This window comes from Loxodonta africana, chromosome 4 (assembly GCF_030014295.1).
Source record: "Loxodonta africana isolate mLoxAfr1 chromosome 4, mLoxAfr1.hap2, whole genome shotgun sequence".
Classification (NCBI taxonomy): domain Eukaryota; kingdom Metazoa; phylum Chordata; class Mammalia; order Proboscidea; family Elephantidae; genus Loxodonta; species Loxodonta africana.
In genome coordinates, this window is record NC_087345.1 from 145290276 (window position 1) to 145308790 (window position 18515).

Sequence of the window (18515 nt, forward strand, 5' to 3'; positions counted from 1 at the left end):
ACTCTTAATTTAAAGTTTAAATTTTAAACTATAATAATAAAAGGAATTAAACATTTAAAATAAAACACACTAATTTTTTTTACCTGTGAAATTAGCAGTCTTTTTGAAATGCTTTTACCTAAGGCTGGCAAGGATAACGTGAAAAACACACTATTATACGACGCTGTTGGGAGTATAAATTTCCACAATCATACAAACAACACACCAAAAACAAAAAACCAAACCCTTTGCCGTCTAGTCGATTCCAACTCACAGTGACTCCACAGGGCAGATCGCACACAACATGTATATATATACATATTGCATACGAGAGAAAGAGACAGACAGACTGACTGCAAGGGCCAAGAAGATGTTTAATAAATGCTTTTTACCCACAAGGATGACACATTAACATAAAGATTTGTGGGCTTGCACTTTGAGCTCATACCTGATGGTGAGGGAGATAGGAATTCCCCCGAGTGCTAAAATAGAAAGGCGAATTACTTGTGTACAAAAATACATGAGCTGGAATAACATGTATTAGGACTAACTTTGTGACTCTCTCCTCCCCAGTCTCTCTGCAGACTGTAAATTTCATACAATCTCCTCTTTCCTTTCCATTCATGGGAGCCCCACACTTTGCAAAGAACTGTGTGCATAAGAAGACTCGCTGGCCGGGCTGGTCCTGACAAGGCAGGGGCCAGTTCCCTCCACACCCCTCACCTGAGCTCAACTTTCTCTTGTACATCTCCAAAAAAAACAAAAAACAAAACAAAACAAAACCCACTGCTGTCAAGTCAATTCCGACTCATAGCGACCCCGTAGGACAGAGTAGAACTGCCCCATAGAGTTTCCAAGGAGTGCCTGGTGGATTCGAACTGCTGACCTTTTGGTTAGCAGCTGTAGCACTTTACCATTACACCACCAGGGTTTCCGACATCTCCAAGGGCCTCTCCATTTACAGGCCCCAGACAGAACTCACTCTCTTCCCTTTCAAATCTGCTCCTCCTTCTGTTTGGCAGGCTCAGTGACCAGTACCATGGCTCTCAGCTTAGCCTCTACTTGCACTTCCCCTCATGCCCCACAACCGATTTATTTCCTTCCCCATCTCCTCCTCCTTCATTATTGCCATAATTCAATTCTGCATTTTCTTGTTTGACTCATTGCAGCAGCTTACCCTTTTTCTCTGTCTTCCATGACGACCTCTCATTCCCAGTCAAATCTCCACACTGCAGTCCAGGTGATCTTTCTTGGGACCACGCAGAATGACTGCCGTTTCTTCAACTCATCACACTGTCTCATCACACTGCTCCCTCTCTCTGGAATGCCTTCCTCCCCTCCCCATCCCACCTCCTCACCTTTCAAGTTCTGCCCACCAGCCTGTACCTCCTCTTTGAAGCCTTTCTTCCCTCCACCTCCATCACCCTCCCTCTGATACATCTCAGTGGAATTCACTCAGCCCTCCAGACTCTATGGCTCCCTGCGTACACTATCAGAGAGCACCTGCCATATTTATTTGCCATGCCACTGTACCTTCTGAAGTCTGATGGAGTAAATCCTGTGACTCCCACTTTCTGCCTTTTCTCCAGATCTCACCCCTCAAATATGGCCCTCCTCTCCTGGGTAGCGCAACAGTTAAGTGCTAGGCTGCTAATCGAAAGGTTGGCAGTTCGAATCCACCCAGCAGCTCCCGGGGAGAAAAGACCTGGCAATCTGCTTCTATAAAGATTATAGCCTAAGAACCCTATGAGGCAGTTTTACTCTGTCACATGGGGTCACTATGAGTCGAAAATACACTTAATGGCACCCAATTACAACAACAACAAACAGTAAGGCCCCATCAAGATTTCTCCTACTTAATCCTTGAGATACCACACATATTCAGAAGAGGGGCTGTGACCGGAAGTACACAAGTTACCCTGGCTCCCTCTGCAATACTTTTAGCAGAAGCCCCTCAGAGCGAGTGCATGCAGTGGCTTGCTCTCCGAGTCCCTAGCTGTGATGAAGGACTTTCTTTATTATAGCATTCCTCTGGTCAGCTTTATGGGGTTGTGGAGGAGAATGTGTGCAGGTGCTCACAGCCATGTTTCCGTCTTACACCTTATTAGATTGACTGGTTCCTGTCTGTCTTCCCTCACAAGACTGGAGACTCTGAGAGCAGAAACCACTGCTTAACCATCTATGTGGCTCCAGGGCCACTTCCTCTGTCTGATATGTACTAGATACTCAAAGCATGTTTGCTCCTGGAATTAATTTCCCAAAGTGACATTTCACAGAATCTCTTAATCTTCATAATTTTTTTTTTTTACCTGCAAGGGTCTGTTGTCATTGTTGTTGGGTGCTATCAAGTTGATTTGGACCCATAGCAGCCCCATGTGACAGAATAGAACTGCCCTGTAGCGGTTTTCTAGGTTGTAACCTTTATGGGAGCAGATCTCCAGATCTTTCTCCCTCTGAGGCACTGGGTGGGTTTGAACTGTCAACCTTTTGGTTAGCAGCTGAGCGCTTTACTGTTGGGCCACAATTAAGTGACAGATGGTTATGGAGGAACTCAGTAGCAAAGGAAAGATCTGAGCCCTCATTATAAGCAGAGGACCTGATGACATTAGGAGCTCAACTGCCAGAGTGATGTAACATCTCAAAGCCTTGTTCTCACATTGGGAAAATGGCGATACTACTACTATCTGTTTCAAAGGGCTATGAGGACTAAATGGGCAAATACATGGAAGGAGCTAAGAATAGGACTGACAAAGAGCACATTCTCAATAAACGTTAGTTATAATTATTTTTACTACTTTGATACATTTTCTAATGGACTTTTTTAACTTTATTGGTTTGTATCAAAAAGGGTAGGAGGAGAGTAGAAATAGTCTTTCGGAGCACATCTGGGCTGAATTATGTGCCTCTGTGTTCTGTGTTCTGCTACCGAGCTCCCATAAAACCCTAATCTATCTCCCATACAGCACTCATTACCCTCTAATATAGTCACCTTGGTTTTGGCACTTACTATGATGGACTATCAGGTATGTCTACCCAGTCTTCTGTACTTTAAATCTGTAAAGAATCTTTACTCCTCCGAGCTCACTGTTTATACTTTAAGTGTATTGACACTGGTCTTTAGCACGAAGCTATGTGATGCAGGTAAATGATCAAGTATCATTGCCACAGTGGCTGCAATGATGCGCTCAAACACAGCAATAATTATGAGGATGGCGCACGACCAGGCAGTGTTTCCTTCTGTTGTACACGGAGTCACTATGAGTCGGAATCAACTTGATGGCACCTAACAACAACAACATAATTGCTCAGCAGTGTGCTTGCGGTCACACACACTAGCAACTGCTGAACCGAGAACATGGATTTCCTGACTCACTGGGCACTCACTCATCTATTTACCTAGGCTGATTCACCTACTAAAACTCAAACCTACCAAACACTTTCACAGTGATGTTAAGGATTGCCACTACATCATAGAACCTGGTGGGGAAAAAGTCTGCAGAAACAGAAAGCAGTGGAAGTGCTATACAGACACTCATCAACTGAAAAATATTGAGAATGCCTTTCCGCTGTAGCAAATGAAGTATAAATGAGCATGCTTTTTATTTGGACACCATTTGTACTGGTGCAATTTAGTTGGAGAAGTCTCCATCACAGAGGGGTGCCTCACAGAAATAAAACAACAGTCATCACGATATCATAACCGCTGATATGTAGGAGAGAGAACACAAATCAATCAATAGCAAACTTGGGGATGAAAAAAAAAAAATCCGTGGTTTCCAAATGCATCTGTTCAGCCAAAATTTGGAAAATTAAACACCAATTGGGCAAATGATGCCAATTAAGTTGTATCTATAGCTTTTACATTTCATTAGGAGGTAGAAAGGTTTCTCAGGTAAACGTGACTGCTGTATAAAACGACCTATAATTAAAATAACTCGCCTTCCAACGTTCGCAGGGAAAGTATATCCCCGTGTTGCTAAGACTTCTACCAAGTACTAATAAGAATGTCAGGTTAAATATTAACTGCTCACCCACTAACACGGTCTTAAAAATGAATTAAAGTAATACATAGGAATTGAAGATAACATTTAAAAATAAGCCCAACAATATAGGCTGGGAGGCCAAAAGAAACACAAACTTAACATCAGACTATCTGGTAGAACTAGTTATGAGAGGGGTGTCCTGACAGAGCTAGTACCGCCCTCTGATCTGCAAACATTAACAACCCCCCCCCCCAAATAATCAGTAGTGTAGAAATTAAACAAATACTGACATTTAGGAAATAAAGCACCTGGATGACACTTTAAACATTGACAGTAATTTTAATGCATGACCTGAATAGGTAGTCCCATTAAGCACAGCTTTTTTTTTTTTTCTGATGAAACTAGACGAATACTCAAGAACACTGTGCCAGTCCTTGTTGAATTAAGTCATAACTTCTTTACCTATTATTTAAATGCTTCCATGTGTTGGCTTCAACTTGCCCTCATCATAGTGCAGCACATGACTCTTAGCAGAGTTCCCAGCCAATCTGGGCTTCTCTCTGTTTGCTGAGTACACATCACTATGGCTCTGTTTATGCCATTTCTTCTGTTTGGAATGCTCTATCCATCTCCACCCATGAACAATGGCCAGCGTTCAAAATCATCATCATCCTTCAAGGACCTCACTGACGTACTGCCTCATTCAGAAATTCTTTCCTGCTTCCTCACTGGATAGACTCGTTCTTCCCACTCTTTCTCACAATAAAATAACAAAAAAAGGTATAATTTGTTCCTTTCTTGCAAGGATTTGTATATTTAGCCAAATAGGGATTTGTGAACAATCTACCCCAAAATTTATTGGCTTGCATTGAGTCAGCATTGGTTGAATACAAAGGAGTATTTCTCATCTAAAAGGAGTGATGAAGTCCTGACATATGCTACAACATGGTGAAACCTTGAAAACATTACCCTGAGTGAAATCAGTCACAAAATGACAAATATTGCATTATACTACTTGTATGAAATACCTAGAATAGGCAGATGCATCGAGACAAAAGTTAGATTGGTGAATGCCAGTGGTCTGGGGAAAAGGGGATGGGGAAAAAAGAAAGAAGAAATAAAACTGTGGTTCTGTTCAACTCTAAAGGGAAAACAAATAAACAATGGACAAACACGGATGTAAAAATTATGTTCAAATTACACTTGTCATTTGAAATCGTGCCCTTAACATTCAGGAAGCCATGATCTCACAAGGATGCATATCTAACCATAATTACAGTTTTCCTTGTAATTCATAAATTTTTTTTATTTCAACTATAAACAAAATGGAGCCCTGGTGGTGCAGTGGTTAAGAGCTTGGCTGCTAACCAAAAGGTCAGCAGGTTGAATCCACCAGCCGCTCCTTGGAAACCCTACGGGCCAGTTCTACTCTGTCCGATAGGGTGGCTATGAGTTGGACCGGACTCAACGGCAATGGGTTTGGTTTTTTACTTTTAATAAATAAAATATTGTTTAAAAAAAAAAACTTCAGGGTGTAGCTGCCTACAAGGTTAAAAATATACACATACATTTGTTGAATAATTGGGTGAACAAATGAACTAAAAAATGAGTAAACTTTGGTGCTGGCTGTCAATGTGAAAATGTCTTCTCTGCCTCTTTGCTTATGCAGTCGTTGCAGACCATAATGATCCACAGACTTGGCTTTCCTTGGTTGGTGCTGCACTATCTAGTCTCTGTAGGATCTATCATCACCCCACTGCTTTTCCTTGTGCAGTCAAACAATTTTCCTTTTCGCACTCCCTTGTGTCTGAAAGAATTCTCAGAAACTAACAAACAATGAGCCTTGAGAGCTGAGAGGGTTTTATTTGCCCTCTGGTGCTGTCTGCAACCTTTCTCTGGAGGGTTTTTACATTAACATCTCCCATCATCCCTGGCTAATTATTTTCTCTCTTTCTCTAGTACTGCCTACTAGTCCCAGGCTAATGTTCACACAGCTGTCTTAAAACTATTAGGGCACATGGCCCTTGTGCTCATAAAAAAAATAGTTGTTTAAAATTAGATGCACCCAAGTGCTTGCCAGTGACCACACAGAGGGTCAGCCATCTGATTCCCAACAGGACCTCTAGCATGTTGTTCCTAATTGCTCAACGCTGTCTGAGTGACTTAGCACTATCTGTGTGGTCCCTGAGCTGAAACTGAAGGTGACACCTACATTTCCTTTCGGGCTGTGTTCCAATAAAACTTTATTTATAAAAATGGACGATGGACTATAATTTGCCAGTGCCTGATATAGAGCCATAAGGTTATTATTTACTTTTATATTCATATAATTTTATATTAATAATTTGTTTTTATTTTTGTTGAGAATATACACAGCAGGACATACACCAACTCTACCATTTCTACATGTACAAGACAGTTCAGTGACATTGACTGCATTCTTCGTACCATGCAACCATTCTCACCCTCCTTTTCTGAGTTGTTCCTCCCCCATTAACATAAACTCACTGCCCCTTAAGGGTCCCATCTGATCTTTCAGAGTTGCCGTTGTCACTTTGATCCCATAAAGATCGTTCTTAAAATACCATAATGCTCAATGCAGATATTCTTTACTAGTTAAGGTAAACTAGTGTTTGGTTTTAAGAAGACTTCAGGCGATATTATTTATTTATTTATTTTTATTGTATCTTAGATGAACGTATACAGAACTCGCTGCTCATTAAAGAGTATACATATTGTTTCACGACACTGGTTAACAACCCCATGACATGTCAACACTCTTCCTTCTTGACCTTGGGTTCCCTATTACCAGCTTTCCTGTTCCCTCCTGCCTTCCAGTACTTGCCCCTGGGCTGCTGTGCCCCTTTAATCTCGTTTTGTTTTACAGGCTTGTCTAATCTTTGGCTAAAGGGTGAAACTCAGGAGTGACTTCATTACTGAGTTAAGAGTGTCTGGGGGCCATACTCTCAGGGTTTCTCCAGTTTCTGTCAGGCCAGTAAGTCTGGTCTTTTTTGTGAGTTAGAATTTTGTTCTACATTTTTCTCCAGCTCTGTCCAGGACTCTCTATTTTGATCCCCGTCAGAGTAGTCAGTGGTGGTACCCAGGTACCATCTAGTTGTACTAGACTTACTCTGGTGGGGGCTGTGGTAGATGTGGTCCCTTAGTCCTTTGGACTAATCTTTCCCTTGTAGCTTTAGTTTTCTTCACTCTGCCTTTCTCCTGAAGGGGTGAGATCAATGGAGTGTTTAGATGGCCACTCACAGGCTTTTAAGACCCCAGATGCTACTCACCGAAGTAGAATGTAGAACATTTTTTTTATAAATCTGTTATGCCAATTGAGCTAGATGTTCCCCGAGACCATCGTCCCCACAGCCCTAAGCCCAGTAATTCAGTCCCTCAGGGAGTCTGGATGTGTCTATGGAGCTTCCATAACCTTGCCTTGTACAAGTTGTGCTGGCTTCCCCAGTACTGTGTACTGTCTTACTCAGGGTATATTTTTGGTTTAAGGTTCAAAGATTATCTCAGGGCAACAGTTTCAGGGCTTCATTCAACCTCTGTGGCTCCAGAAATTCTGGATTCCATGAGAATTTGAAATTTTGTTCTGTATTTTCCCCCTTTTTACCAGGATTCTTCTACAGAATCTTTGATTAAAATGTTCAGTAACGGTAGCCGGGTAACATCTAATTCTGGTCTATGGCAAAGTAGGCATTTGTTTATGGAGGCAATTAGCCATACATTCCATTTCCTTCCCTATTCCTGACTCTCCTTCTTCCTCTGTTGCTCTAGGTGAATAAAGACCACTTGTTGTACCTTGGATAGCTGCTTACAAGCTTTTAAGACCCCAAGCACTACACAACAAACTAGGAGGTAGAACAGAAGCACTCACCATGATATTAGGCCAAATAACTGGGATGTCCCATGAAACTGTGACCCTAAACCTCCAAACCAAGAAACTAAATCCCATGAACCCATAAACTGTTTAGTTGTACATAAGCAGCTTCTGCAGCTATTCTCTCTCTCTTTTTTTTTTTGTCTTTGTAAATACATACTTTTGTTTTTGAAGCATCTCTTACATTTTTATATTTTTAAGATTAATTGAATCCCATTTCTCTTTTTTATGTCAGCTTTGAAGACAGGTTCCAAGTCTTGTTTATCTTTAAGCCTCCTTCACCAAGAACAATTCACAGTGGCTAAGTATGTACTGGATATACTTGTCCCGTGTCTTCCATCATAGCATCCTCCCCACCCCCCCAGCCCGACCCCAGGGAGAAAAAAAAGGTTCTGCTGATTTTTTTGTAGATACCACTACCTCTGTATTTGGAGCCCTACAGTTACAGCAACAATTGTAAACCTTAAAGAAAACAGAAAAACAAACCCAACGCCATCGATTCCAACTGATAGCGAACTTACAGGGCAGAGTAGAACTGCCCCATAGGGTTTCCAAGGCTGTAAATGTTTAGGGAAGCAGACTGCCCCATCTTTATTCTGTTGAGCAGCTGGTGGGTTCACACCACTCACCTTTTGGTTAGCAGCCGAGCGCTTAGCCACTGTGCCACTAGGGATCCTAGAGCTCTTAAATACAAGGGTAGAAGAATAATGCTGGGAAACACACTCCATATTTAACCTATTTTAAGATGTAAACGATTTTTCCGGTGACGGATCCTACAGTCACTAGAAGCAGCTGTGCTGTAGCCTTCAGTGCCTGTGGGTTCACATCCAAACGTGCACCTTTCATCATGACTAATGTAATGGATATCACTACATCGGACATGTGAAAAACATCCGATTGGCAAATGCTGTGTTATATATATTTTTACAACAATTAAAAAAATTGCAACTTGAAATTTAAGAGTCACAATACTCTTGATGGCACAGAGGACCATATTACGTAGAAAAACACCAGACATCCACGCCTCTGAACTACAAACTGACGGGGAAGAGCTGGAACGTGGAGTGGGAAGAAAACATTTTACGGACAACCTTACCATATGCTTTTGCTATACTTTAAAAATTTGTGTAAGCATAATATTGATTTAAAAAACTCTGTGCTAAGTCAAAAATAAATCTTTCAATGAGTATAAAATAAAAATTGTAAGTGCTAGGAAAGCATTACAGTTTAATTGGGGGCAGTGCATTCACTGGTAATTCTTGCTTTCCTTGTGGGAGACCCAGGTTCGAGACCCAGGCTCAACTTCCAGCCAACGAACCTCATGCGCAGCCACTATTTGTCTGTCAGCAGAGACTTGTGTGTTACTATGATGCTGTTTTCGTCACCCAGTGCTGCTCTAAGGGAAACATCACGAGCGAATGGCTTTAACAAAGGGAAATTTATTCTCTAACAGTCTAGGAGGCTAGAAGCCTGAATTCAGGGTGCCAGCTCCAGAAAGCCTTTCTCTCTCAGGTGGTTTCGGGGGAAGGTCCTTGTTATCAATCTTCCCCGGGGGAGGAGCTCTCAGGACAGGGACCCTGAATCCAAAGGACATGCTATTCTCCTGGCTCTTGTTTCTTGGTGGTATGAGGTCCCACTGTTTCTCTGCTTGCTTCTCTCTGTTATATCTCAACACAATCTAACCTTGTAGATTGAGCCCTGGCTCATTAACATAGCTACCGCTAATCCCACCACATTAACGTCACAGAGGTAGCATTTACCACACAGGAAAATCACATCAGATGACATAATGGTAGACAATCACACTATACTGGGAATCATGGACTAGTCAAGTTGGCACATGATTTTTGGGGTCACAATTCAATCCATGACAGATGCTGAACAGGTTTCAGTGGAACTTCCAGGCTAAGATGGACTAGGAAGAATGGTCTGGTGATCCACTTGCAAAAATCACCCAATGAAAACCCTATGGATCTTAATGGACTGATCTGAAACCCTTGTGAATGGCATCCCCATGAGCTGGGCCAGCTTGAAGATAGTTGCCACCACCACCACCCACATGTCTTATCAAAATCATTTGTAAATGAAAATAAATACTAGTGCCTAAACTCAACAACATTCCTTTATCTACACTTAAAATGGTTTTTAAAAAATTCTAGATGTATTGCACAGATTAGATGAGTTACTATACATAAAACGCTAAGAACAACGCTAAACAATGTTCCATAATTAAAAAAATGATTATCTAAATTGTGGATAGTATCTCTCCTTCCTCAGGCTGCTTGGTATTTACCTATTTCCTAATTTTCTATGATTATAGTGACTATGCATTCATTCATTCAACACTTATTAGAGCTACTAAACAAACAAACCAAAAAAAAAGAAAAAAACACTGCCGTCAAGTTAATTTTGATTTATAGTGACCCCATAAGACAGAGGAGAACTGCCCCATAGGGTTTCCAAGGCTGTAAACTTTAAGGAAGCAGATTGCCACATCTTTCTCCTGTGGAGCTGCTGGTGGGTTCAAACTGCCAACATTTTGGTTAGCAGCCATGACCTTAACCATTGAGCAACCAGGGCTATACCAGGTATAAATAATCCAGGTGGTGAGGATGCTGCAGTGAACCAAACAGACAAAAACCCACCCATCCTGCAGGAATCCTAACGCAGGGAGACAGGCAGGAAGGCAAATGAATACAACATGTACTATGTCAGATGGTGATTGGGTAAGTCCCCGGAAGAAAAGCAGAGAATGGAGGTAGGGAGTGCTGGGTAAGGGAGGATGGGAGTGTTTCACTGATCAGGAAGGTCTCTATGAAGAGATTCTGAGTGAAGACCTGAAGAAGGAGACAAGGAAGCCATGCAGAGGGCCAAAGGGTGAGCAGTCCAGGCAGAGGACATGGCAAATACGAAGGCCTAACACATTCTGGGAACAGCAAGGAGACAATGTGGCAGAGGTGGAGTGAACGAAGTGTAGAGTAGAAAGAGAAGTCACTGGGACTATTTTTAGGCCACTGTAAGAACTCTGAATAAAGGTGAGATACTCCAAGAGGGGAAACCCTGGTGGCGTAGTGGTTAAGTGCTAGGGCTGCTAACCAAAGGGTCAGCGGTTCAAATCCACCAGGCACTCCTTGGAAACTCTATGGGGGGCAGTTCTACTCTGTCCAGTAGGGTTACTATGAGTTGGAATCGATTTGACAGCACTGGGTTTGGTTTTTTTTTGTTTTTTGGTTTACTTCAAGAGGCTGTTGAGTACAGAGGAGCTTCCTTGTCTTATTTATATCTCCACAGGATCGCTCTGACCTCTGCGGTGAGAAAAGATTACGACGGGGGCAAATGCAAAAGAAAGGAGACTATTGGGGAGAGGCGGCTACTTCCCTATTCCAGTGGGAGCAGATGGTGGTAGAGACTAAGGTGGGTAGCAGTGGAAGCAGTGAAGAGTGTTGGGAACCTGGGTGTCTTCTAATGGATGTGCTGATGGGCTGAATGGGAAGTGGCAGAGGAAGAGAGGAGCAAGGAAGATCCCAAGATTTGGGGCCTGAGCAAATGGTAGGATGCCATCACCATTTACAAAGATGGGGAAGACTGCGGGAGGAGCAGGTTTGGGGGTAGAAGATGAGGAGTTTGATTTCAGACATGTTAACTTTGAAATATGGAGTACAGAGTTGATATCTTTCCTGAATTTTTAAGCTTTGTGGAAGTAAAAGTTGTATTTCTGCAGCAAATTACTGGAATTTCTTGGGCACTTGGACAATTACTGGGATTAACAGGACCAGACATTTGAAAAGTCTGGGACATAAAATAGTCATAATTAGAAAAGAACTGACTGACTAAGAGATAAAATCTAAATGATGATGATACCCATCACTGTTGTTGTTAGTTGCCATCAAGTCGATTTCAATCCATGGTGACCCCATGTGTACAGAGTAGAACTACTCCACAGGGTTTTCAAGTCTGTGACCTTTCAGAAGCAGATCCCAGGCCTGTGTCCTAAGGGGCCTCTGGATGGGTTCAAACCGCTAACCTTTGACTAGCAGTCCAGTGTTTAACCGCTAGTGCCACCTAGGGACTCCATCATCATTTACTGAGGACTTAATAATTGCTATCGTTAGTGGAAAGCTCATATTTCACCTCCTGTGTTTGTTTTCGAACAGAGGAACTTCCCTGCGTTAATGCTCCTGACATCTCTCTCTCCCTCTGATTTGCTCCCCACAAAGGAAGAGGAGTGACTGATCTAACCGGTGAGTTTTAGAATACCACACTGTACCTGCCCACTGCAGCCCCTCCTCTCTTTTTGGAAGGATCACTGACTTTCAGAGAGGTAAGCAGGGTAGAGCAGGATCTGTCTCAGTCCTGGGAGGCCTGGCATTGTCCAGCATTGCCTATGGCAACGTGAATAACCATGACCAGCCTATTTTGTTGAACACTTGAGCTATATCCACCAAGCCAACCTTTATGACTAATTGAGTTGACACTTCATCTCAATCTCCCTGACTCCTGACATATCTCTTAACTTGCTCCAAACACAAGCATAGAATAGAAGGGGTACTTATTGGGTCCCCTACAATTCACGAAATTGTGCAAAAAACTTTACATGGATCGTATTATTTAATCTTCACATCAAGCCTATGAGATATGTATATTTAGCTCCATTTTATAGATAAGAAAACAGACGCTTGAGAGGATACATGGTTTGCTCAAGGTCGCAGAGCCAGTAAGTGATGGTACCTGGATCTCAGCCTTGGTTTAGATGGGCTTCAAAGTCCATATGCTCTGTTATCACACTGAGTGTCTCCACCCAAACTAGTCAATTATTCCTTGTAAGAAACTGCTCTTTAAGCTTAAGTCATAGAGGAAGTGAAACTATGATTTCCCTATATATCGTTTCCATCTGTGTTCTACCAGTCCCTAATTATAAAGGATAAATTATAACTTAGGCACAGGCTTTCTCGACAGCCTCAGAGTTGTTTACTTGCTTAATTACCTTAAGTACTTGAGATAGTACCTAATTACATTTCTATTTGTCATTAAATAAACCAGGAAACCAAATCCCTTGCCGTCAAGTTGATTCTGAATCATAGCGACTCTACAGGAAGAGAGCAGAACTGCCCCATAGAGTTTCCAAGACTGTAAACCCTTATGGAAGCAAACTGCCACATCTTTCTCCCTTGTGGGTTTGGACCACCAACCTTTCGGTTAGCAGTTGAGGGCTTTAACCATTGCACCAACAGGGCTCCTTCTATTTGTCATTATAACCCATTGCCTTCGAGTTGATTCTGACTCATAGTGACCCTATAGGACAGAGTAGAACTGCCCCACAGAGTTTCCATGGAGCAGCTAGTGGATTTGAACTGCCAACCTTTTGGTTAGCAGCCAAATGCTTAACCACTGTGCTACCAGGGCTCCTTTGTCATTACGATGGGGTTCTGTTCTGACGATTCTGCCCGAAGTTGGGTAAGTCAAATACCTCATTTTTTTTTTTTTTTTAGTTTTCATTATTATTGCCTTTCACTATCAGTATCTTTACAAATTTGATTTTTATTTGTCTTTGGGGTTAGCATGAGAATGATAATATCAGCAAATTACATGTTGCAATAGTGTATGTAGTGCCTGGATCTATTACTAATGATAAGATGTATCAAAAAAAAAAAAAAAAAGACAATCATAAATGCAGTTCCCTGTAACTCAGATATGTCGTAAATCCAGGACTACCTGTATATTCAATGTTTTTCCCCAAAGAATATTCTTAGTGAAGAATAAATCTACCTACCATGTATAAAACACTGTGCTAAGTACAAAAATGTGATGTGGTCCCTGTTCTAAATAAGCCACAGGACCTCAGAATGGGATAGTTCACTCCTGCCTAGAGCAAGGAAGGAGGCTTTGAGAGCATCTTGGCTCTGCTATCCTGCCCTTTTATCCTATCCAGGAGGTGTTTGTTGTCGTGTGCTGTGGAGTCGATTCTGACTCAGCGACCCTGCAGGACAGAACAGAACTGCCCCATAGAGTTTCCAAGGCTGTAAATTTTATGGTTAGCAGCTCAGAGCGTAACCACTGTACCACCAGGGCTCCTTGACCAGAACTTAGAGGCAGAGAAAACAACAACAAAAAAAAATGGCAAAGTGAGCTGTCACTGGTGGGTCTACCAACATTAAAAACACTGCTGCCTTTGGAGTGCTGGGCTAACCACTGTGCCCCACTTCCTCTTCCAGGGTGTGTAACACTTTTCAAAGAAAACACAGTATTTTGTAGTATCACCACCAACCAAACTAAACCCACTGCCGTCGAGCTGCTTCCAACTCATAGCAACCCCACAGGGTTTCCAAGGCTGTAAATTTCTACAGAAGCAGACTGCCACATTTTTCTTTGGCAGAGCCGCTGGTGGTTTCCAGCCGCTGGCCTTTCAGTTAGCAGTTGACTGCTTTAAGTATCACCACAGCAAGCCGCAATAGCAATATTCAGTCCATACAAGAACTAATAGCTTTGTACAGAGTAACAATGTGCTAGAAACACACAAACATGTGAATTATTGCCCTTCACATAGAGAAGGCTGCGGGTGAAGTGGCAGGTGAATCAGAGTGGGGACCAGAGGATGGAAAACAAAGTCAGAGAGGGGTCCAGACAAAGCAGGTGGCCGTGTGTGTTTAGTTCTATGTGACTCATCCAAATCTTGTTGCACACAGAAATGTTGCCAACTTACAAGGTTGTAAAACCTTGGTTGTGACAAGTTTTTCGGAGTTTAGAATCCATGGAAACTTAAAAATTAGGTACTATTTAGTGCCTCAACTAGCCAATTAGTTAACCTATTAATCTATGAATTCAGAATGAGGCAAAAATTAATTAAAAAACTCACCGTGCATTGGCCTTGTTCTACATTGTGGGATTCTCTTCCTATTTTTCCTCCTGTGGCAGTTCGGATTTACTGTGGGTTTAACAGCCCATTTTGTGAGTTTAAGAACGCTGAATTACTCTGATTCTCAGGGAATGTTACTATGTTAGAAGAAACATCTGTCTTCTCAGCCACAGCTGCACTGGACCCCTCCACCCTGCAAAATGGGAATCCACTAGCTCAGGAGGTCTCAAAGTGTGGTCCATGCCGGGCAGCAACAGCTTCAAACGGGAAACGCAAATGAGATGCAAATCCTTTTATTGCTACTTGCAAGCATTTAAGACCCCAGACACTAAGCAATGAACTAGGAAGTAGAACAGAGGCACTCCACATCCAGTGAATGAGCAGTCTGAGTTTTCAATAATATTTTATTATATTTTGGTGAAGGTGTACACAGCAAAACAGGTTCCCATTCAACTGTTTCTACATATTGTGACATTAGTTACATTCTTCTTCTTCATTTTTTTCTTTCCGATTATTGCACAGGGTTTATTGGTTTGTTGTTACTAAAGTAGAATAACTATAACAACAACAATACTAATCTATCATGGCTGACATGGTCATTGCCCCATACATATTTCCTGGGATCTCAGTACCATTTTTAAAAAAAATTTTTATTTTGTTGTTGTTGAGGATACATAGAGCAAATATACACCAATTCAGCCATTTCTACATGTACAGTTCAGGGATGCTGATCACGCTCAAGTTGTGCAACCGTTCTCACCCTCCTTTTCTGAGTTCTTCCTCCCCCATTAACACAAACCCACTGTCCCCTAAGGTTTCTATCTGATTTTTCAGAATTGCTGTTGACACTTTGATTCCATAGAGATAGTTCTTAAAATAGCATAATGTTCAAGGCAGGCATTCTTTACTAGTTAAGGTAAACTAGTGTTTGGTTTTAAGACTTCAGGGGATGTTTTTGGTTTAAGGTTCAAAGATTATCTCAGGGCAATAGTTTCAAGGCCTCATCCAACCTCCATGGCTCCAGAGAGTCTAGAGTCCACAAGAATTTGAAATTCCGTTCTAAATTTTCCCTTTTTTGATCAGGATCCTTCTATAGAATACCAAAACCAAACCTACTGCTGTAAAGTCAATTCAGACTTATAGCAAGCTTCTAGGACAGAGTAGAACTGCCCTATAGGGTTTCCAAGGCCGTAAATCTTTATGGAAGCAGCGTGCCACATCTTTCTCCCTCGGAGGGGCTGGTGGGATCCAACCACTGATCTTTTGGTTAGCAGTGAAGCACTTTAACTACTGCACTACCAGGGCTTCTCTTCTATAGAATCTTTGATCAAAATGCTCAGTAATGGTAGCTGGGCACCATCCAGTTCTTCTAGTCTCATGGCTAAGGAGGCAATTATTCATGCAGGCAATTAGCCACACATTCCAAATCCTCCTTGTATTCATGACTCTCTATCCTCTGTTGTTCCAGGCAAACAGAGACCAATTGTCATGCCTTGAATGGCTACTTGCAAGCATTTAAGACCCCAGACAGTACAGAATGAACTAGAAAGTAGGACAGAAGCACTAAACACGTTATTAGGTCAATTAACTGGGATGTCCCATGAAACCATGACCCTAAACCTCCAATCAAGAAAGCAAATTACATGAGGTTTTTATTGTACATAAGTAGCCTCAGTAGTTACTTTTTTGGGGGTTATTGTTGTTGTAAATATATCACACTTTTGCCAGTTCAACGTCAGTTTTACAGGTATAACTGATGGCAATTACAATAATTGGCCATGCAACCCTACCCTTACTCAATGTGATTTTTTCCATCACTGTTAACCTCCCCTCTCCCCGTCTCCCACCACTGGTAACCATTAATAAACTTTGGTCTCTATATAATTTGCCTTTTCTTGTCTTTATATGAGTGAGGTCATACAGTTTTTGTCCTTTTGTGATTGACTTATGTCTTAAGCTGAGTTCTTTAGAAAAGCAAAACCAGTGAAGCATGTGTATGTGTGTGTGTGTGTGGACAGAGAGAGAGAGAGAGATTTATCTCAAGGAAATGACTCACATGGTTTTAACGGCTGGCAAGTCCCAAATCCAGTCAGGTGTCAGGCTGGAGGTTTTTCCTGACTGACATAGTTGCAGAAGCTGACAAATCCAAGATCAGCAGGTAGGGCAGCAGGCTGCTGGTTCACAGGTTGCAGGGGCCGATGAATTCTAAGATTTGCAGGTTAGACAATAGACAGCTGGCTTAAGTCCCCATGAACTGGAGGTCAGATGATGATAAGCCAGATGTAGGATTAAGAGTAAGCAAGCGAGCTTTGCCAGAATGTCCATATATATATTGGATGCAGGCCCACCCCCAAGGAAACTCCCCTTACAACTGAATGGCTGATCACATCAAATTACATCACAGAGGATGACTACATCATTACACAACTGCCAAATTACATCATTATATAACTGCCAAACTACATCATTATATAACTCCTAACTACATCATTACATAATTACCAAACCACTGAGAATCATGGGCCAGCCAAATCGCCACACAATCTTAAAGATCACAATCCACCACTTGTCAACATGGCACCTGTATACATATCCTTAAACTATACAGAATCTTTAAAGACAATTATAAACTCAACTTGTGCCTAACATGATACAACTACATCCACACAATCAAAAATGCATTAGCTCTCTTTATATCTTATATAAGTGAAGAAAAAAAAAATATCTGCTGCACATATACAAGGAAAAAAATTCATAACAATCAAAGTCCTCATTTCTGCAACTGGTCACATGATGTCGCTGGTATTAAGATTACCTTCTTCCACCACCCATTCTGTAATCACTTTACCCTCCAAGTGCCTCAACTGGTCTTGGTTATTTGGTGGGGTAACCCAAACCTTCATTCCTGAAGGGTCTGGGACATTAGTAGTCATGTTGAAATTGGGTTGCTATAGCTTTCCATTGACTTTAATCACAGGACACGGTAGTTGTTATGGATTGAATTGTGTCCCCCAAAAAATGTGTGTCAACTTGGCTATGCTATGATTCCCAGTATTATGTAGTTGTCCTCCATATTGTGATCTGCTGTGATTATCCTATGTGTTATAAATCCTAACCTCTATGATGCTAATGAGGCAGGATTAGAGGCAGTTATGTTAATGAGGCAGGACACAATCTACAGGATAGGATTGTATCTTGAGTCAATCTCTTTTGAGATATAAAAAAGAGAAGTGTGCAGAGAGGGGTCTCATTACTATCAAGCAAGAAGAGTCAGGAGTGGAATGTGGCCTTTATACCTGCAGTCCTTGCAATGAGAAGCTCCTAGACCAGGGGAAGGTTGATGACAAAGACCTTCCCCCATAGCTGACAAAGAGAGAAAGCGTTCCCCTGGAGCTGGTGTCCTTAATTCAGACATCTAGCCTCCTAAACTGTGAGGGAATAAATTTGTTTGCTAAAGCCATCTACTAATAGTATTTCTGTTATGGCAGCACGAGATAACTAAGACGGCAGTACTAAGAGACGTCCTAAGGAGTCTCCTGTATTCCCGACATACTCTCCTTTACCTTCATTATGCAACACCAATCGGATTTCGCCCTGGTAGTCAGGATCAAGCACATCAGCCAATATGGTAACCCACTTCTCTGCCTGTTGATCCAGAGGCATGAAGAGCCAAAGTGGCTTGGTGGTATTCTTAGGTTCCAGTTCAATCGAATCTGTGTTGTGTACCCAAGTGGAAGCATTCCTCCTTTTGGAACTAAGACCTCTAGACTCATAGAGCATTGGGTTGCAGGGACAGGAAGCAAAAATTTTG

At 41.9% G+C, this 18515-nt stretch overlaps 1 protein-coding gene across 5 annotated transcripts in view; it reads right to left on the bottom strand.

Moving 5' to 3' along the window:
- Positions 1 to 18515, bottom strand: part of PRKCQ (protein kinase C theta) — a 178717-nt gene that overhangs the window by 108360 nt on the left and 51842 nt on the right. Inside the window, exon 1 of one of the 5 annotated variants that reach the window (XM_064284835.1) lies at positions 16761 to 16941. The exons of 3 other annotated variants lie outside the window; for them this stretch is intronic. In XM_064284835.1, coding sequence (XP_064140905.1) covers positions 16761 to 16762 — 2 coding nt within the window. In that variant the 5' untranslated portion in view covers positions 16763 to 16941. Of the gene's footprint in view, positions 1 to 16760; positions 16942 to 18515 lie in introns of those variants that run through there. One more of the 5 variants, XM_064284832.1, reaches the window with a different exon arrangement.